At 37.6% G+C, this 22,478-nt stretch overlaps 1 protein-coding gene across 1 annotated transcript in view; it reads left to right on the top strand.

Annotated features, from left to right (window-relative positions):
* SNX24 (sorting nexin 24) overlaps positions 1–22,478 on the top strand; it is an 83,525-nt gene that overhangs the window by 57,355 nt on the left and 3,692 nt on the right. The window contains exons 4-6 of the mRNA XM_050330218.1: positions 18,906–19,000; positions 20,121–20,153; positions 21,028–21,092. Of these exons, the coding sequence (XP_050186175.1) occupies positions 18,906–19,000; positions 20,121–20,153; positions 21,028–21,092 (193 nt within the window). The remainder of the gene's footprint in view (positions 1–18,905; positions 19,001–20,120; positions 20,154–21,027; positions 21,093–22,478) is intronic.

Here is a 22,478-nt window from a genome sequence, read left to right as displayed (position 1 = left end):
AAGGAAATAGCATAGGAACAGAGAAGTTTTTTGTGAGAAGGGCTGCTTAAGGAAGAAGAGCTTCTGTCAGTAGCTGGGACAGGTGAGCAGAGGAGGAGATGACTAGTAACTAGTCTTCCTCAGGTTATGGAAGGGTGCTCAGTGAGCTTTGGTACTCCAGTAAATTGGACTCTCCTGCATTAGACATAATTCCCGTGTGTATGTGTGTGCGCTGCCTTTTCTTGGCATTTATGCAATCTTGCATGACTCCTTTCTGAAAGATATGTTGAAGGATTTCAGAGTGAACTAAGGGGAGAAGGTCCTGTGCTCATGGGTAGCCTAGGAGAATAATAAATGCTTGTTATCTTCTCTAACGTTGTCTATCTCCACACGTCACCATTAATTGTCTTTATTTTTCTTTTCACCTGCTTATTGTGTCTGTAATCTGAATATAATGTGGATTTAGTTAAATGTAAAAAAGCTTGTTTTACACTAAAACCAGTCTTAGTAGAATTTCTTGACTGAGACAGACTTGAATTTTTGTGAAGGTACATTTACAAACAAATACACATTACCAAATAATGGCTAAATTTATAACTGACACGGATTTTTCCTGTTGACTTTAAAAACATGGACATCAAAATAAACTCATAGAGTTGCTTATGGTAAATACTGTGAATTATACATAAGAAAATCTTCAAGAATATTGATGTAAAATTGAGGTTTGTAGTGCAGTTTCTTCTTTTTAATTCTTGTAATTATCACTGTCTTTGTCTAATATACTTCTTCTGTAGATGAAAAAAGTTTGCCAAAACAAAGCATGAAGTAGAAGTAGAACCTTTAATTTCATTAGGCATGTTGTAACTGGTGAAGATTAATGTATATATCTCTTGCTAATTCTTTTCAATTACTCAGTTCATATAAATTCCCAAACCTTGTTAATTATGCTGAAGTCAGGTGGTAATTTTTAACAGTATTTCCACAACAAGGGAATTTTCCTGGTCTAACCTTGCCCTCCTGTAGAAACTCTCAGCAGATTAGGCATTCTGACTCTAGTCCATTCGTTTTCAGCACAAGCCTAATTGCTGCCGACTGCCTGCCACAGGTACCCTGGTATCGTACATTTAAGGGATGCAGGTTCTTCTGAGAACAAATAAGGAAAGATTAATTGTTTGTTTTGTTTCATCCCAAGAGAAATGTGGGAGCTTAATCAAGAAAAATAATTTCTTCTGTTGATTTGGCTTATTTGTGGAAAGGGATAATTGTATAGAGGCAAGCATAGAGCTATGCATTTTGAAAGAAATTTTGCCATTTACCTACTTGGGAGGCAAAGATACAGCAAAATGAATGTAACACAGCATTGGAATTGATGGGGATGGTTCACATTTCTCATAGTAAGTAATTTAGCTGCAGGGCTTTTATTTGAACCAATATTGCTAGGTGGTGTTGTCATTTGTTTTGTCTGCTTCTTTGGATATCTAATCAAGAAGACAATAGTAGGGGGAAAAACGCTTTTCCAAATTGTCCTTAATTGCTAGAGCACAAAGTGAGCTAAGCACTCAGGTATTTCCAATTAAAGAACTTGTTTCCAGCAAGCACCATTAAATCCATCTTTCCCAATCTGATAAATAAGCTATCAAAGAGTGGAACAGATTAATTGAGAGCAATTAGTTCAAAGCTCAGTGTAACAGTCAGAGTGAACCAACATTATCAATGAATGCAAATTTTACGTAAAGCAGTAAGAAGCACTGATGCAACAAAATAGAGTTGAGAGTAGTCACTAAACACAAAGGAAAATTTTGTCTGGGATACGAAAATTAAAGACATGGGAAATATCACAGATCCTACAATTCAGAGCCAATCAAAGATTTACTTTAATTGCATCTAAAGCATAAGAAAGCCCTGCATATAGTACAACATTTGAGTCTTTAAACATCGTAATCTCTCAGTGTGGTGTGCTTATGTTAATAATCAGTAACCGCTGTGTTTGGTAGAGAGTTAGCCCTGGTGCACTGGATTTTGGTTCCTCTTTAAGGTGGATGTGCTAGTCATGTATCTAGACCTGTTTGATGGGTGTTCCTTTCTTCCAGCTGTCTGTGCATGCCAAATTGCATTGCTCCATGTCGTGTAAACATCGTTCTGCATGTGGGTCCTCCATATATTTCTCATAATGACAAAACAGAAAAAACACCTGAATTCTCTCTTTAAGTGCCAGCATTTGCCTTTTGACAGTGCGTGCATCACCGTGAGGAGAATGCCCCTCTGTCCCCTTAGATATTGAAATAAACTTATAGGCTTTGAGTATTAATATGTTCCAAAAAATATTATATGGTGGTTCTGCTGTTGATATGTGGTTTATATATTCTGCTTTGGAGTAATGTGCTCCATCAAGAAGAAGGCAGGAGGGGATATGCATATTCTGTTACACACTAAGCAGACTAATTTTCGAGTCAGTTTTTACAGAGCTACCTTGGCTACTAGGTAAGTTGTATTGCTGCTCTTTGTGCATTCACGTAAACTGACAGCACAAATAAACTAGCTGCCACCACTTTTAAAACTTCTCTCTTAGAACGTCAGTTTGTGCAGCACATCTCTGGCCTTTATGGCAGCACTGCGGCTGGAGTCTGCTTTTGTAGAATTACAGTTTTAAAATGGTTGGATAAAAATCTTATTTCTTATGCTGTTGCAACCCACTGGGTATGTCTATTCTAGGAAAATGAAAAGGTCAGTGATAACTTTCCCAATAAAACCTTCTGAGAAAATGTCATTCCAGTTATGTGTATCTGACTGGGGAAGTTCATCCTCCATTTTTTGAGTTTCATATTTTTTGTTTCCAGAATATCATCATCATTAGAGAAATTCAGCATTCATATCTGTGATAGTATGATGTCATATCAGATCGTGAACTGATGATAACAGACATGCTTTAGCAGACACTTTCAACACAGGCCATTTACAGTATTTTTCTTTGTATCCTTACTGGCAAGCCACTGGGAGATCACAGTTGTATTCTGAATAACTGGTTTTCCAAGCAACTTCCCTGTAATGCTGGCTTCTGAAGAATATTCTGAATATCCCTAAGAAATCAAGATGTGAAGGCATCCAGATCTCCAAGTGAGCTTTCCAGAGTGGGATCTAGCTCTCACACCTGGTTCAGTGGAGAAGGTTCCTCATGTAACATTTCAAAAGCACTCATAAAGCCAGAGGAGATTACAGAGGAGCAAAGACCATGCACGGGATTCAGAGTCTGCATCTTGCAGCCACCAGGATTTAAGTTCAGTCAAGATCGTGCAGTGATATATGCTAATAGTTTTGAACAGCAGTAGTTGTATAACTTCAGGATTAAAAATCAGTTTGTGTTTTTGTAATGATACTGTATTTATATGCCATGCAATAGTGCTTACCTGCTTCACAGGTGGATTTTTTAAAAAAATTATTCTAATTCAGGCAAGTTTAATTATGTGACCTGAATTAGTTATTCAGCTTTAAATGTGGGAATCATGAGGACATGGACTGCAAGAGTAAGTTGCCATAATATATTGGTGTCTTTTTATAGTATTGGAAATAAAGCTTAGTGGGTTTTGTGATGAATTTGCCCTCTAATGATGTAGGAGGTTCTTGATAACTGTGGTCCAATGCAGATACTCAGGAACAGTATTATTAATGTGCAAGTAGAGACAGCACTTTGGTGAAAAGGTCCAGCAGCCAGGCTTAACATCTGAAACAAAATTTAGTGCAGAAAAAAAAAAAAAAAAAGGCAAAAAGAATTGAAATTTCTCTAGTTTAGTCAGTTATTTTTGCCCAGTTTTACAAAGTGGCGATGTTGACCGAGAAATCAGAGAGAAGTCCAGCATGAGACAGGACATGTGGAGAAGCTGGGTTTGTTAATGTGTGGATGGAGTCATGTAGATTACTTACCCTGTAGTATATTTACTGGTTTTAACTACCATATTATACTCTCTCTATATATAGCATATTCTTTCAGTTTCAGATTCTTTCAACTACGCATCTTCCAACTTTTTCTTGTTTTGTTTTTTACCCTAAAATTTAAATTTTGTCCCTTTGACTGGTTTATTCAATCTTCATATCAGTCATAGTGTTGTCTTCTGATGGTCATGTGTTGACAGTCGTCTCATTGGCCAGTCAACAGAGAATGAAAGTTTTTTTGTAGATTTCAGTTCTATTGTAAATCCTTTCTGAACCTTTACATTATATCCTCATATGTCTTGAATTTGGGGCACCCATACTCCAGACATACTTGTACTAATGGCTTACTCACTTTTATTTGCTCATCATAGGGTCTAGAGTCTGATTAAGCTCTCTGTACCACAGTAGTGTAGTACTATTCTGTCTTCTCATTGAAGGACCGAGAAATGTGACTTAAATAACAATTTAACCTTAACTTCAGTTGCCAAGGCTTTCTGATAGAGTAAACCAGAGCCTTCAGAGACAGAGTAACCATTGCACCAAGGGGTGCAACACAGCCTTTTTTCCAAATTCTTCTTGCATGGGGAACCCAGAGGCCAAATATTTGTGCCAAAATGAATAATGGAAGTAAAGAAGATTGCTGTCTAAAAATGCCAGTATATATGTGTCATGAATCTATGATTCTCAATTTCAACCTCATTTGTGGAGTTTACTGACCATAATTAAGTAGTTCTCTGGTTGCTGAGTGAGGAACATCAAGCAATTGCCAAGTGTGAATATAACTTCAAAAATATGAGATTTATAGAGAGCATCTTGGCATTCTTGCAGTTATTTTAATCTTATGATAATTTTTTCAAAGAAATACAGATAGCTATTTAGTTTCCATTAGCAAGCTAAATTACAATCTCATTTCTCCATCCTGGAGAAGTCACCACTCTTTCAACAGCGGTAATGTGGAGAGGTTTTAGCCAGATCAGAACACTGTCTGCAGAATTGCTATGGCTGTGACAAATGCAGCCGTCCAGCTGATGCTGCTTGTCTGCCATCAGCACGGAAAAGGTAAATAAGCATTCACTGACCAGGTTAGGATGGTCTCTCCTCAGAAGTAATTGCATCGTTCCTCACCTTTATCAAGGACTCCCTTGCTAGTGAGTTTTGGGAGGGACAAGTGTCAAGGAACAGAGTCATAATGAAGTACCTGCAATTGAGCAAGGATTACATTGCTCCGTTAATTCTGTAAAAACTTGTCAGTTTGCCACCCAAATAAATGCCTAGACTTCGTAAAACATGGAGCAGAGTGACCTCTAGAAGAAAAATCAATGGCAATTCATATTTCATATGTCTATAATTGCTTGTGAGAGCATGGCAGCAGTTTGTTTATAGAGCAGCTTGTTTTAGCAGGGATTGTTTCCTGACTTTTTCTTCTTTCCAGTGGTGATGCCTCTCATGGACTGTGAATCACAGCTAGACACAGCGTTAGACAGGTTTTATTGGTGGTGATTTTTTATTATTGTTTTCACATTACTGTCTTCAGAATTGCTACACTGTGTTTTGTTTGAACCACTACACTAATCTATAGTTACATGTAAATCCTGATCACAACTGTTTCCTTGAAAGACTCCTGAAGCTGTATTTTACCTTCTTTTTTGTAGGCAAGACTTTATCCTCTGTGAAGTTATCCATTTGCTAGTATTTTAGCCATCAAACTGAATCCACTGCATGGGCTTCATTTTTAAGCAATTTGTCAGGGAAGCAAGGCATTCTCACAGTCAGCTAATTTAAAGACAGAATTTTGAAAATATCATTTTTTCCCCTGCTTTGCTTTGTTTTTTCTTTTTTTTTTTTTTTTTTTAAGAAGCTGTTGTAAGATTTGTATCCCCACTGAGGACTGAGATGTCATAGGGATAGAGAAAATGCCGCTCACTTTATGGATTACTGTTAGGTCAACAAAACTTTGGCAGCATTGATTAACTTGACAGTGAGTACAGCAGTACATTTATCACTTATGGCTGTGCTGTAGAAAATCTAATAAGAGGCAAACAATTCCCTTTAGAGCAGTAACAGGTTCACTGTGGCTAACGGTGCATGCACTGGAAATTTCTGACTTTAAATTATACCCTTGCTGCTAGTTGGGTCATTGACTCCAAGCTACTGCACTTTCACTACTATGTTCTGTATTATTAATTTGATCAAAATTGTTTTGGCTTCTATAAATATGTTCAAACTGTGTATTGGAGTTCATATAAACTCATAAGCATTTTTGAAGAAGGGACGCAGAAGGAGCATGATCCAAGCTATGTTATGTAGCAGGGGCAGCTCCCTGTTAGAACCACAAATGCTTGGGGTCTTTCAGGGTTATAAAGGAAAAATTTTATTAAACTGTTGCTTACAAATCTGCCTCTAATTCACAGATTTAAATAAATCCCAAACCTAAACCTATCTTACATTCATTAAGTTTCATTGGTTGGTCAGAAGGACTTTTTCCATATATACAAATATGGAGTTTTTTAATTACCAATAAGTACATTAAAAATTCTGTACTAGTTGATTTATAGATATGCTCTTCGAGTTGTCTTTTTTTTTTTTTGCAAGTATTATGAGAACTGAACCATGAACAAGAGATTTTTTTCCTTTCCTGTGTAGAAGTGCTGCTGATTGACTGTAAGTTAGTGTTTGGTTCTAATCTTATAGTGAAATTGGGTTTTATTCCTTATTGCTTGGTTTCATTTTAATAAATCTTTTCTCAAAGTCCATGGCCAGTACATTGGAAAGTGTCTTTGCATTGCAAATATAAAGAAAAACTGGGGGGGGGGAGTTGGGTTTTTTTGTTGTTTTTTAAGTCTTGTACTGATTAGTTCTCTAAAATGGAAGCTGTGTATAAGATATACTTCTACAGAGGAATACCAAGCTTTTTTTCAATTCAAATAACCAAAAGTATGTAAAGGCCACATACGCAAATAATTTTGTTTCTAGAAACCATCAGGAAAGAAGATTGAAGAAAATGCAGTATTAAGTGCAGATCAGAACATACGGTGTGCAGCTTAATTTATGGGTTTGTGATACAATCTGCAAAATTGCTGTTCAAAGGAGAGTAAGGGGTTTTTTTTAATAAGGATTCTTGGCTCAGTAGAGTAGAGAGCTTTTGTGAGTAGCAACTATTATTTCAAGTATTTTGTGTTATTTTAGGAAACTGTTTAAATTGGAGGTTTTGTTCTGCAGTATCTCTTAAAATGGTGTAGTTTTCTTTGTTGGGAAAGAAGTATTCTACTTGAATCAATTGTCAGGAGGCTTAATGTAATAAGGCAGTTTGTGGTCTGACTAAAAGAAACATGGTGCAAAAGAAATTCCCATAGCAGTTTGTTTTTAACAGAAAAACTGAGTTCACCTGAAACATAAATACATTGAAAACTGAGGCTTAATAAGATAGAGCAGCATCAAAAGGAAACAGGTTGGGGTTGTTGTCCAAAGTTTGTCTTATAATGAATATAATTTAACCAAATATCTATGTTAATAATAGAATAGCTCTATTAACAGCATAACAGCAGATTTTTTGCAACGAATGATCAAGCAAGTTGGCATTAGTACCCTTTGCATAGTTAGGGGGAAAATACAATTAAAATAGTGCTTCCTGTTTTGCGCTTTTTTTAAAAAATTTACAGGATAGAAGTTGTGTTTCTCACTCCGTTATTGCATTTTATAGGTAACGAGACACATTTCCACACTTTCTCCTGGGTTCATACAATAAAGGAGTTACCCTACTGCCTGCCTTACTGAACAGAGACCTGTTATTGATTACCTATCACACTGGCATCAGAACTACTCTTAGGATTCAATTTTTTTGTTGTTTTGCATATTTTATTGATCAAAAGTGGTAAATGAGCATCAAGCGTGCAAGAAGACGATGAATTGTTTACTTGCATAAAATAACCTTTCAATAAGGGAAGATGCATTGCTCACACTTTTGGTGCTGTTCTGCTGCCCGAAGCAGATGGCATTCAGCTGCTATTGATTTGCTCCTATAGTTACAGAGCAGCATGTAACAAGGCATGCTCATTTCTCTGAAAGAGAGGTGAGATTTTTGCCAGGGTGGCAGGAGTGAAAAAGGAAGGATGGGGGGTTTGGAGGGGGACTGTTTGGGGGTTACATTTTCTTGCAAGAAAAAAACCTGGAAAACCTTGCAACTCTGTGCAAACAGATAGGAGGGTTTTTGTGTTTGCAGAGAAGGGAAATTACTTTGTTCAGTTCTAGCACTTCTGGTAGCTATTGATGCAAATTGAGTCTGGAGCAAGCAAGTATTTAGAATTGTAAAAAACAGCCAGAATTTAGCACCACAAACTCTATACCACAAGTCCTAGCTGCTATGTTTTCTTAATTCTACATGGTTTTTTTCCTACTTCTGATTCATTAGCAAGACAAAATCATTCTGCAATATGTTGGCTTGATTCTGCAAACACTTAATTTCACTGAAGAATACAGAATTTAATAATGCACTTCTGTATCTCTCCTGTAATGGGACACATACACACACACAGAGCAAACACAACTTTCTCTTAAAGTTTATGTGAAAGGGTGTTTAATGCAGAATTTTGGCATGAACAAGATGTTTGGCAGATTTGAATGAAATGCAGATAGATATGTGATAGAAGAGGGTTTCAGCAAATAGAGTATAGGCATGTTTGTTCTAAGACAAAACATTTTAGATAATTCAAAGTCTTATTTCTGGAAGGGTAGTATGGTGGGGGTTACTGAGGAGCGGTGTGCAGTCCTCAGTCAGGCTGTTTGGACACAGAAATAACCTATCTGTCAAGATCCACAAGTGGGGTAGTATGAGAATTAACAAATTCAGACTCTTGATGACAAAACTGGACCCGTTAAGTGTTTTGACAACACATATTAAAGCCTTTCTTGCCCACCTGACTGTTCTGCACTGACTCTTTCTGCCAGAAATGCTTACTGTTATTTTTTAACAGTCTTGAACATCTTCCTGCTCTTATGTTATCTGGGAAAATAAAATAGGGTACTGCATTATGACTGCCCTGCTGTCCTCCGTGTTCTTTATATGGTGTTCCTTTTAATGAAAATAGTAAATGAGATATGACCCCTGGCAAAACATTGTCACAGCATAGTTAGTAGCTATTTATTTATCAAGAATTTAATTTAAACGTGCATATTAGCATCTGTTAAAAAATGTCCTACTTCATCTATTCAAATTTCTGCTTCTGACATTGATTTTAACTTGCTTGTGTAATTTATGAAATGCTGTCTAAGCTTTTTTAATATCCATGTTGTTATGTGTCCCTACATCTCGACCATTTGTTATGCTGCTTCTGTGGCATAAGCAGGACAGAAGAGATTGCCTGAATCTTTGACTTTAACCTGTTGGTTTTCATCCAGATTAGAGATTTCTTCTGAGTGTATTTCAAAGCAAACAAGCTGTGGTGATTTTTTCAGAAAACAGATGCTTTTTAATCAATGGCTAATGCTGTCAGCACAACATTTACCACATTGTTCCAAGTTGATTTGGTCTTGCTCTCCTGTGGGGCTAGAAAAATGTTTTAAACATAAGAATGTTTACAAACAGGAGTAAGATAATGAAACATGGAAAAGCATATGTTTTAAAATATGGTTTTTTTCTGTTAGAGTGTTGCTACGAGAAAGCCCTTTGCTTTAAACAGATTTAAACAAATACATCCATGTTCTATTCCTGTGGTATCTATCCTGTTCCTGTTAGGACTGACTATAGTTTTCTACAGCCCCTCTGTCTCTGTCATTTCTGTATTTGTTAGTGGTCAAAACTTACTTTGTGCTTCTTTGCCATTGTGTAAGCAACCACCTCATTAAGTACAGATTAGGGTATCAGAGTAAATTGCTAGTATGTTAACAGTTTGGGGGAAAAAACCAAAACAGTCCTATACACAGATTTTTACCTTTCTTTTGCTAATAAATAAAGCTGATTAAAATTTGAGTAAGCTTCAGAGTTTTAAAATAAAGCTTAACAGTTTTCTCACAATTACTCTTCCAACATTACAAAATATCTTAGAGTCCTTATTCAACATCAGATTTTGTGCTGAAAGGGCTGTGAACACTCAAAACTAAAAAACAAAGCCCCAAAAAATCGCCACTGTATTAATCTAAATATATTTTGCCAGCTCTGTTACCCCTACTTTACCTCTTCAGAAATTACACAATTGAGTTCATTAACCCCAGATGCAGTGAATTCCCTGTCCTTTCTGCATTCTTTTCTTTGGACTTTGGAGTGCATACCTGCTGCTTAGTCTAATTAGTTTCAGAGGGAATGTCGAGTCATTTCTCAAGAGTTTACTCTGACCCAAAACATCTGACAAGAAAATATCAGAGAGACAAAATAAGAAGTTATTGTGGAGTTGAATAGCATTCTGTTACAGTAACTTGTGGAAACAATGCAGATGAGAAAAGCATCCTCAGATGATTTCTAAATTTTTATATGACTTTTCCATGAAATTGTCATCCTTGTGGAGAGGAAGACTTCTTTTCATAGTTAACTTCCTCACACCTTATCAACCATCTGACTCTCTCCTTTTTCTCAGCAAAATCAGCAACATGAATTAGAGCTGTGGGAGATATCCTATGAAGCTAAAAAAAAGTGAAAATGCTATTGTAGCCCCCAGCATCTCAGTCCTCCAATTACTAATGGTCATTCTAAAGTCCACCATTGGTTTTTTATATTTTTTTTTTCCAATATGCATCACTTGGAGATGTGTTCTCCTATCCTCTCTTTCAGGAATTGTAACAACTTAGTTTTCTTCACAAGGATCATGACTGCTGAGTTTACCTTAAAGTCTTTGGTGGAGGAGGAGGGAGTGTCAAAAGCCTTTTGGAAATGAAAGTAGGCTCTATCAACTGGGCCACCTTTATCTGTACTTGTTGATTGTTTAAGGGGTTGCAGGAAGTTTTTGAACAGAGTCTCTTTTTTGGCAATTTCTAATTCAGTAGCCCTATTAAGATATGTTTATATTTATGCCCAATAGTTCTGTTCCTTCTTGTAATTGTTACTAACTTCCCTGGTACAGGCATGCCAGTTCTCTCATGGTACTTTATTGTTGGTGTTATTATTATCATCATCATCATTATTATAAATTTTTTCGTTCTCTGGTTGTAACGCAGCCATAAACAGTATGGTGTACAGAGTTGTTAATTCAGAAAATCCATCAGTTCAGTTCTCTTAGGGTTTTGAAGGGATACTGTGTGATCCTGCTGACTTGTTACTGCAACAAACAAATACACTTCTATGTATTTTGTGACCTAATGCTCCTGGCTTGAATGGATGTACTCTTTGCTGGGTGGCTGGGCCCAGAGAGCAGAGGTGATGGAATTAAATCTAGTTGGTGTCTGATCACCAGTGGTGTTCTCTAGGGGTCAGTATCAGAGAGAGCTCTGTTTACTATTTTTGTCCATGATCTGAATGTGGGGATCAAGGTCCACCCTCTGTCAGTTTGTACGTGACACCAAGTTGGATGGGAGTGTTGATCTGCTGTAGGGTAGGAAGGCTCTGCAGAGGGATCTGGACAGGTTGGATTGATGGGTCAAGGCTGATTATGTGAGGTTTAACAAGGCAAAGTGCTGGATCCTACATCTGAGTCACAAAAAAATCATGTGGAGGTACAGGCTGGGGGCAGAGTGGCTGGAAATTTGCCAGGTGGGAAACGACCTGGGAGTGCTGGTTGACAGCTGGCTGAACATGAGCCAGCATGTGCCCTGGTGGCCAAGACTTGCTTCCTGGCTGGTATCAAAAATAGCATGTCCAGCAGGACCAGGGCAGTGATTGTTCCTTTGTACTTGCCACTGGTGAGGCCACACCTCATATCCTGTGTCCAGTTCTGGGCCCCTCAGTACAAGACATTGAGGTGCTGGAGCATGTCCAGGGAAGGGCAACAGAGCTGGTAAAGGATCTGGAGCACAAATTATGTGAGGGGAGACTGAGGGAGCTGGGGTTGTTTAGCCTGGAAAAAAGGAGGCTCAGGGGGGGCTTTATCACTCTCTACTACTACTCAAAAGGAGGCTTGTAATCAGGTAGAGACCAGCCTCTTTTCCTAGGTAACAAGTAACAAAATGAGATGATTTGGCCTTTTGTTGTTCCAGGGTGGGTTTAGATTATGTAAGAGGAAAAATTCCCTCAAGGAACGGGTTCTCAAGCATTGAAACAGGCTGTCCAGGGAAACGGTTGAGTCACCATCGCTAGAGGTATTTAAAAGACATTTAGATGTGGCACTTAGGCACTTGATTTAGTGGTGGCCTTGGCAGTACTGGGTTAAGAGTTGGACTCAATGATCTTAAAGGCCTTTTCCCACCTAAAGGATTTTACAGTTCCAAGAAAGGGTTATTGCATACTAGGAAGACAGGAACATACACTAAACCCTGATGTTTAAAGAAGGTTAGGGCATGCAAATTTGGAAAATCTGGAACTCACATTTCCACTACCAGCTTATCCACCATAAAGTAGATGATGTATTTATGACCATATTTGATTATGTGATCACATTCTGTTGCAGGGTTTTGTTTCTTTTTCCCATGCAATCTTCCTCCCAGTGCACAAGGATCACATGGATCAGCATAGAAGGAGGGCAGCATCTGACTGTGAGAGAAAACAAAAACCTATCAATTACTTTCCAGGTGTTGTAGTTTGCAATTGCATTTCTGTTGTTGTTGTCTTAGAGGTCCCTTTCCTTAATGTTTCTCAAACAGTAATTTATGGACAATTGGTGTCTCATAAAGCTCTGATAGTGGACAACAGAAACTTCCCAAATATGGGAATTGCACTGTGTGCAGTTCTCGTGGCTGTTTTGTATTTACAGTGTTTTATGAGGAAATTCTGGCATTTTCCAGTGGCCATGTTGGTCTGAGGGGTGGTGTAAGAGGAACTCAGACGCTGCTTGTCTCAGGTTAGCATGCTGGTGCTCATGACACTGCCCATTGGAGCTTTCCCTGAAGGAGGGACTGGCAGAGAGCATGGTGAGTGAGGCATCTTGCTTCCCCTGAATGATGGGTGTTTTTTTTCACTACAACATATTCGCATTTAGTTCCTTTAAGCTTTCAGAAAACAGTATTGCAGGTTACTGTTGTGTTGTGATTATAAATGTGGTTGCTTTTTTACAAACCTTCTTCCCCTGTACTCTTGAGAAGACTTTTCCAAGCCTAACTACCTAATTTCTGTACCACTGTAGAATGTGTGTTTTCTGGATCGACTGATTGATATCTATATTATTGTCTAAGGTATTCCTGCACCTGTTTGTTATCACTAGCATTATTGACATGGTCTTAATTACTTGTTAATTGTCCATTGTCTTACTGGTCCATTGACTTATAAAAGACACTTCAATTCAGACATTTTGAAATCAGCATCTGCTTTTGTGTCTGTCTTTGCCATTAATGGCTCTAGTTACTCTTTATGTTAGTTTTTCCTGTTACTTATTTTTAAAAGCCTTTCTTGTTCCTACTAACTTCTTATATCATCATTAACTTGCCCTGCCCTTCTGCTTCTTTTCCTTTTGCTTTGTTGGTTTCTTCATTTCTCATCCGTCTTTGTCTTAACCTCCAATCCTTTGAGCAGTGTCTCAGGAAATTATATTGACTGCTTCCTTTCATTTTTATTTTTTAAAGGAACAATAGTTACACTTTGTTTCTAGTCTTTCAAGGCTAGTCTCTTGTTTTGTTGAAGAGGGATTCACTGTTTGCTCCCACTAATTTATGTTCCCAGATTTCCAAAAGAAATTCAATATTTTATTTTTCACATCAAGTGGCTTATTTTTGTGCATTTAGCCTCAAGTCAGTCCACTCCGCATTTAGCTGGAATTGTAAATGTGTTTTTAACAAGCTTTCTAACTGAAGTGCTCTCTGCCTTAAGACCTGTGTGATATTTTTGATCAAAATGAGTAAACTGCTTTGCCGTAAGGTTAGGTAGGGCTTAAGTAAAAATGTTAACAAGTTATAGACACTGTCATGAATATCTGCATATACATTTCCAGTGATGATCGTGTAGCTTGAGAATGCTGTGATAGATTTGTCACTCGTGAGTTATCAGGTAAGTTTTAAGGTCACAACAAATTGATCTGAAAGTTGGTGCAGGAATTTTTTTACTATTCTTCAGTCTTAAGGTTCAGAGGTGCAATTCCCCTCTGTCTTTTTCTTTTCTCTTTTCTTTTCTTTTCTTTTCTTTTCTTTTCTTTTCTTTTCTTTTCTTTTCTTTTCTTTTCTTTTCTTTTCTTTTCTCTTTTCTTTTCTTTTCTTTTCTTTTCTTTTCTTTTCTTTTCTTTTCTTTTCTTTTCTTTTCTTTTCTTTTCTTTTCTTTTCTTTTCTTTTCTTTTTCTGATTTTACATTAACTTTCAGTTAGTTTAGACAGAACTTCTGGATCTTTATTGGGCGTATTTTGGCTTATAATACCTAAAGTCAATATTTATTCCCTTTCAAGCTCCACTGTGTGGATGGCACTCTTTCTGTTGACTTCCTTTTGATATGAGCAAGGGAGTGTTGTTAGCTAGGTGGTGCTTCATATGGAGCATCACTTCTGTGTTGTGGTATGTGTGTTTGCATGCTTCTTGTGTCTTTATACAGAATTTCAGGCATGTTTGATAGCCTCCTTCTGTTCTAACAAATGGGAATATTTTTGGTAGTAATGAAAAGTGGGAAGTCTCTGCTATGACAGCTTAGGCAACAACTTATTTAGAAGTAATTCTAGTTGATAACCTATAATAACACCCTTATTGAAGACGGGAATTAGTTTCTTCATAGTTCTTCACAATGGATAATATAAAATATTACTTTATCTGCTATTACTTTAAAAAAAAAAAAAAGGAAAGCTTACTGTTAGAAGTCTGGTTCCTTTGTCTACTTGGTTTTTAGTTAATGTGTTCTTTTGATAACCTTTATATCATTTCATGGGATTGTGTAAAGCAGTTCAGGAAAAGCAGGTTAATAGAAGAATATAGACTCTAAAATGTTCTAAAAGATGTGGATTCTGGTCCCAGTGGAGACTGACACTCCAGCCTACTTACTGTAGCTGGAATGTATTGATTTTCTTCTCCCCCATTTTAGCTGCACCACTGAATTAGGTATTGTGAAGCATCTTTCCCTGTGAAGAGAGGAAAAACTGTCATGAACTTCTTCACCCTAACAGTACTGCATTTCAAACTAAACCCCGATTGAATGGAAAAGTCTGTAAGGACCCTGTAACTCAGCTCCCCAGTCTCATTTCTCTCTTTCCAACAGCTGTTCCAGCAACCTTAAGAAAGTATGATAGATGACTGTAAGAAATTGATTTTAAAATCTTTTTTCATTAAAAACAACAACAACAATAAAACGATGTGAAACGATGCATTCCTGTGGCATGATCTCTGAAGGTTAGGGAAGTGGTCTTGTTCAGGTTTTCAGCAAGATGTTCAGTTACTGTTATAATTGGCTGATGAGTAGGTTTGGGCCTAACTAGAATGCCAGTGTTCGATTTCACAGTGTCCTCTGTGAAGATATGTCACCATTTACCCTGGCTTTAGTGACAATTTTCTAAAAAGGAAACTCGTGGGAAATCATTATGCTGTTTATATGTCTCCCTTGTTGGAGAGCATTATCCTGTGATATTTTAGCACTGTTTTCCACTGCATGATGGCATCTAGCTAAGGTTAAGGCAGAACAAGTCCCTTTGCAATTTTGTGACTATATTTTACTTACTGAAGGAGAAAAGATAACCGACAATTAAGTATTTCAGATGTCACTGAAAGAACATGTGCAACTAATCAATTACATCCTTAGGGAACATGATTTTATGAAACTGATAAGGTAGAAAAATTGAGGATTTTGTTATTTGTGTTACATAATAATAATTGCACCCTTTCAATGAAAAAGACATTTCTGCTGATGTAAACATCAGGCTCTCCCTTGTGTTGTGTTGTGGGGTTTTTTTCCTGAAGCACAGAGTAGTTCATTAAAGTGTGACAGTAACAGATAAACACACTTTACAATTTTCTAAGAAAATATGGCACTTATACTCTTAGTTCAGCTGAAATCAATGAGTTGAAAAACATGTTTCTGGAGTCATTTCCCAAATCATTTGATGGAGGTTGTGTTAGATGTTTTACTTGTGGGGTTTTTTTATTTATTTAAGGAAGGAAATATACATGCTTGGGGTTTTTTTTCTTAAATTATTCTATCTCTTAAATTTCTAATGGCAGAGCAAACAAGCTAGTAGTCATACTTACAAACCAGCATCATATATTCACTTGAACAAGTGCTACAGTTGAGCATATTACATCACAAATCAAGATAGTGGTTGAGAGACTTTTCCTGCTGGTTCCTTTCCTCCTCAGCTATCATTTAAAGATATCAGGTTTGCAAAATATGTATTTCTTAGAAGTTTTTAGACAGAAATCAAAAATCTGTTGTGTTATGGGTTGTTCCAGGTAAATTAAGCCACTTGTGGTAACATTTCTTTCTGATGTAAGAGTATTCTTTGCAACAATTTAAATAGGAAGTTGAGAATGCTTACTTTTTTTTCCAAATGTCCACTTTGGGCCACCACAGAGATAGGAAATGTATCTGGACAGACACACCTAATCCAGTTGGCTGGGGTTTTTTGTTGTTGTTCCCAGGGCTTTTTTTCCCCTTTCCTTTGGTTTCCACCATGTATTTTACATGGCAAGATTATGTTCTGGGCCTTAGTTGTATCAAAGCCAATGTAGTCAAGCCAGAAGATAATTTGCCCCCTCATTAGGATAATTAACTTGCATCTTCCTTTTTTCTTTTGATGTTTAAAGTACATGTCACATTACATTACCTCAGTTGAAAAATTCTCCTCTGTTCAGTGCAGTGATTACTGCCTTCATAAAATTCTGGAAATTGTAAAATTCACAACTAAGAGAGGTGGCATACAAATACAGTGGAGTGCAAAATTACCTTTGCTTCTCTGCAAATTCTACATCTTCAAGTTTAGTGATCATCAAAGCAGTGTTATTGATAGCTAATAAACTTTATGGCTTAACACACTGAAGCAGATGCTATTTGCTTACATGTTTTTGAAGTATATTTGAGCAAGGCCAGGATTAGCAGGGCCTGTGTTGACTTAATACGTATGGGGAAAAAAAAAAGGAAAAGAATAAATAGAATGAGGTACTAATCTGGAGTAAGTGGAAGTAGAAGCAAATAGGCTTGTAAGAGCTGTCAGGAGTTTTCCTTTTATACAATGATGTATCCTTCTTTTCTTTCCTGTTCTGTTCAGCAGCCTCAGCAGGCAGCTCAACTTTTGGAAAAAACTGTCAGGAGGTGTAAGTATGAGGTTGCATATAAACACCAGACGCCCTTAAACATTTTTATACAACTTTTTGTGGTTCTTTATTGCATATAATTAGTAAGATGGTTTTATTTGAGCCAACGATATGCATTGTTATGCAATTCACGCACCCTCTGAATATGCATCCACCTCCACCCCTCCTTTTGTGCATAACCTGAATGCAGAACAGGACAAATTTTGCAGCAGCAAGGTGCTGATTTTGCAGAATGCAAATGAAGTGGCATTTTTTAATGCATCTTCATATAGAGGTGAACTGAAAGGCTTAACACTTGCCAGCACCTCAGACCTCCTTGTTCATTACATCCATTAAAATCCAGAACAGAAAAGTTTAAAAGCTGCATTTTCCCCTGTTCTTTTATTCAAATTTGTTAGTGATGGCCTCAGCTGTTGAGGAAGTGTAGACATAAAAAAAACCTGGTTCTGAAATATCTTGGTTTTCAAAAGCATTTTTTTCTTTAAGTCCATTCACTTCTTAAGTATTTTTAACACTAAGTGGGTTTTCCTCATACCAATAACCTTGGTGTAAAACTTGCTATAAAATCTAGATGACTTCTAGGTGTCTCTTCCAACCTTCTTTTTTTTTTTATGATCCGGTTATCCTCTACATATCATTGTGTCTCCCTTGTGATACTCTAATGTAAGAAAAATACACATGAAGGATAAGTTACCTCCTGGATGTAAGTAGAGTAATGTTTCTTCCCATCACCAGACTTATTTATTCCTATGTGAATTTCTTCAAACATAGGGTATGAAAGTGAACAGGATGAACATGGATAGCTTTACTTGCAAGAGTCGATCTGTTTATAAATCCAGTGAAGTTTCTTCCATACCCACAGTCACTTTGGGTCAGGACTTCATGAAGGAAAGCTCTTTACTGAAGAGCTTGTGGCTTTCATTTGCATGTGAAGTACATGTGTTTTCAGTACATGTGTATGGCAGTATGAACAGTAAAGAAATAGGTGCTTATTCTTTCAGGTGAGACATTGGTTGAATTTATGAACTGCTTTTGTTTGTCTTATGAAAATTGTAAATAATCTTACCAGTGAAAAAACAGAGGATGGCATCTGGCCATTATGTGGCCATCTGTCATTGGTATGGAAGGATGTGGCAGGTCTGGTGAGCAGCTCCTTGGTCAGAGCTTTGTCCTTAGGAGCCACAGTGCAGATACAAGGAGTACACTGTAAGCTGACCTGTCAGGCGAAGCAAAGAGTTCCCCTTGTTGTCATTCACCAAGGCATGAGCTAATAAAACTGCTCAAAGTGGAGACTTCCTTTTTCCACTCACATGCCAGAGGGGAGTCTTTTGTGAGGTGAGCATGGAAGCACTGAGCTGAGGCTGCTTTATTTTATCTTTTAAATAAATAGAATTTTATTCACAAATGAGCATGCCAGTAACTTAGTTCCAGAATCAGACATCTCTGCTTGAGAGGCATCTATCTTGGCACCAGTGATGGTAGGTGAAATAGAATCTATTAGCATAAGCTGAATGTATTTTAATGTGATTCATCAAGAACTGTGGTTTTCCTGTTGAAATGAAGCATTCCAAAATAGGTGTAAAAAAATGGAGAATTGAAAAGTGTTGCAAGAGTGAAATGTTTTGGTAACTTGAATGGAAGTGTGCAATATTTAAAATATTTTTAAAATGCATATTTCTTTTTTGGCTTTTTTTTTTTTTTTTTTTTTACAGACAGTCATTTTAGAAAATGAAGAGCTCCCTAAAATATTTCTTGATTTTCTGAACGTTCGCCATGTACCTACCTTGCCAAAAGCAGAAAGCTGTGGGTAAGCTCTTATTTACTGAAAAATACATGGAGGCCAAAAGGCCCATATTCACTCAGTGCTGATGCAATTCCATTGACTTAAAATGGTCTTGCTGCCAACTCTAACACTGTAAAATAAATGGGCATTAGGTTCATGTTAAGTATGTTTATATATCCCCAAAAGGTCATAAAATAAATCCAGATAGTTCAAAGACAGAAGTGAAGTTTAATGTAATATTCTTGGAAAGCAAAGGAGTTTAGATGAGAAAAATATGATTTTCTCATAGATCTTGAAGTATCTACTGAAATGTAAGATTTTCACGAACACTCACTAAAATTGCATAGGAAGCATTTGCATGTGTTTTAGAGTCATAGTATCTGCACAAAATAGAAGTTTGTTCTGTGATCATTTTATGATCTCTCTCTGAGTGTTTGAAAATGAGGTCTTTCACCTTTCTGATGACATCTACCCCAATGACCCAACTGCCCTTCCCCTGGGAAGGGTTCTTAATCAGAGTGGCAGGAGGGGACCTTAGTATGATGAGAGTAAAGACTATAGAAATACCCAAAACAGTGTAGCTGGAAGCTCTGTTACCTCCGCAGCTCTGAGCTTTGTAAGGAGAATTTTTTTCTGCTATGTAAACTGTGTTTAGTAGTCCAGAAGTGTTACCAGAACTTACTCCCCAGAAAGCTGCATGATTCTCTTCCACTTAGCAGGGGGCTCTTTAGGTCTGCAGTGGCAAGAAGGCTGATTGACTTGAAGATAATTTTGAGGCCCTCTTACACTTGGAGGAATCTATGACCCAGGGCATTGTCCAGAGGGATTCAGAAGCTAACAGACTTGTAGTTGTCACTTGTAGTTAATGACATCAGCTAGTATCCTCAGTGGGACTGTACCCCAACACTTCATAGACAGATAGATAGAAATGCTTGTGAACCTGTTACAGTAAAATGGACCTATCATTTTCAAGTAGTGGTGGTTGTAAAATGATACAATCTCCCACATTCATCTCATTAAACTGAATCACAGAGCCAATGACCAGATAAAGATCACTCCCTTTGGTGATTCTTAAAGAATTTAGGGTTTTTAGTTATAAAATTAATTTTTTTGTAACCAAAGTTTCCTCTCACTTTACTTGCAGCTCTTTTGATGAAACAGAATCTGAAGAATCAAGGTGAGCTTGATTCCTACTCTTTCTAGGACACCTGATTATCAAATTACTTGAAATTATTGGAGGTTACTGTATTTGGTCCTCACAGATTATGAATTAGCAGTAGTTTAGCATTAAAATTAGATGTGGTTGTTAAATGTTACGGCTACTTTCATCAGCTTTGCTAGATCCATCCATTTGTAGTGTGAATTGAGCATCCATATGCTAGTATTGAGAAATTCCTTGCAAAACTAATAGAATATTGCCAGCTCTGAAATATATCTAGGAATGTATTTTTCTTAACAAGAAGATTTAGCAGAAGAAATTAAAGGTTTGGGTTGTCCCCGATGCGTTAGATAGAGCTCTGTATGTATCTGGTTGCACTGCTTGGCATGCGTACCGAGCAGAGAGGAGGGGGCTGGGAGAGGGAGGCTGTACCATGACCAGGGTGGGAGTCAGGCCTGTGAAGGGCTTACAAGGACTTTCTCTCTGTGAGTGAGGGGTACAGCTGCTGCTTTAGGGGTGCAAGAACACGGTGGCACTTTGAGTCTGTTTGGTGTCCTGAAGAGCCTGTAGACATGGAGCCTGGTTGCAGATGATTTTGTAGCCTGTGCTACGCCAAGTGCTGGGGAGCAGAGCAGGATCAGGAGGTCTCAGAGCCAACTGCAAGCCACCCTTCCATATTGCAGCCCTTTTACGTCCAACTTCACTGTGTGGCAGAGGAGCAGCAAGCTTTGCTTCCCGAAGATGGAGCTGGCCCTGCTGGGTAGTGCTGGTGTGTGGAAACGCACCGCATGGCTCCTGCGCAGCTCAGACACCTCACTTTATCAAAGCTAGTTTGTAGAATATTCTGTGTGCTGTCCCTCGATACTGACATCCCTGTTCTTGACCTTTCCAGCAAACTGTCCCACCAGCCTGTGCTGCTGTTCCTAAGGGATCCATATGTCTTGCCTAAAGCCAACGGTAATCAAACCTGTCATCTGTTAACAGCACTTTACTGACCCTGCACCGCACAAACCACATTATTATTAATACCGGCCTAGTCAAATGACACTGGTCCAAAATCTTATAACCTGCCAATAAAACAATAGTTCTTGTGTAAGAAACCATTAAAACACTAAGTGGGACGGGTGATTTATAAAAGGCTGGAATTTTCTTCCCCAGTTGTTCCCTCAGACAAACCTACTGAGAAATCAAAAGATGAAGAATGTTGCTTTTTTCTTATTGACCCTTTGGGCTATTTTGCCTGAAGGATTTGAACTTAGAGGCCTAGTCCTTTGCAAGTGCTTTTTCCCTAAACACTAGTCGATCTTCTGCAAGAATGTTTGTATTTCCATTTGGATTGTTACTATTTCTTATCATTTATAACATCTAGAGCTCTTTCCAGCAAAAAAAAACTACATATACTGAAAGTATGGTTGATGCATTTCACAGGACATTTACATTAGCATTCATCTCATAATACAGAGTGGTTCAAAAGAGTGTTTGAAATAGCTTGTTATAACCCTTTTTTAAATAAAAAAAAGTTATTTGAATTATTAATTCAGAAAACTTATCCTCTCTTAAATTAAATGTGTGCAGAAAAAAAATACCATTTTCAGAGTGTGTTCCTCCTGCTTTTGTCATTTTACTTGTTTGAACTGTTACTTCTACTAAATCTTTTATTAAAATTGTAATAGCTCTCAAGAGAGAATCTTCTCCCTGAGCTGTACATTAAGATTCTTTTATAATGTGGCATTTTGTTTGATTTTACAAAATACTGTGTAGAAATCAATAGAGAGATTCTTGCACTACCTTGAAAATCATTAAATTTTTAAGACTAAATTTATGAACAAATGCTTTTTTGCTTGCAGTTTCTTAACCAATGGAATGAACTTCCTTGAGATTTTCTCAAAATGCTTATCGATACCTGAAGGGAGGGTCTAAAGAGGACAAAGCCAGTCTTTTTTCAGTGCTGCCCAGTGACAGGACTAGAACATCAAGAACATCAGGAAACACTTTTTCACCAACATAGGTTGCCCAGAGTGAAGTCTCCATCCCTGGAGAGACTGCAGAGGTGTCTGGCCAATCCTTTGTGACCCAGGTCCACAGAAGACACATTACAGGGTTGTTTAGTTTTGACTTTGACTTAGCACTAGTCTGCTCACACTGCTGAATGTCCATTTGAGGCTGGAGCGCAAATCACAAACTCAGTGAATTGAAGCACAGAGAGGGTCACTTCACAAGGCCGCTTCTGACCCAAGTGACAGCAGTGATGAAGAAGCACCCACAGAGTTACCTCTTTTTAAAAGTTGTTACTTGTATTTAGAGTGAGACACATTGCATGTATTAATCTTACTTGTTTAGTGC

Source organism: Myiozetetes cayanensis, unplaced genomic scaffold (genome assembly GCF_022539395.1).
Source record: "Myiozetetes cayanensis isolate MyiCay16 unplaced genomic scaffold, myiCay2020 scf4, whole genome shotgun sequence".
NCBI classification, from domain to species: Eukaryota; Metazoa; Chordata; class Aves; order Passeriformes; family Tyrannidae; genus Myiozetetes; species Myiozetetes cayanensis.
Note: the sequence above shows the minus strand (reverse complement) of the source record. Positions and strands in the feature narration are given on the sequence as shown.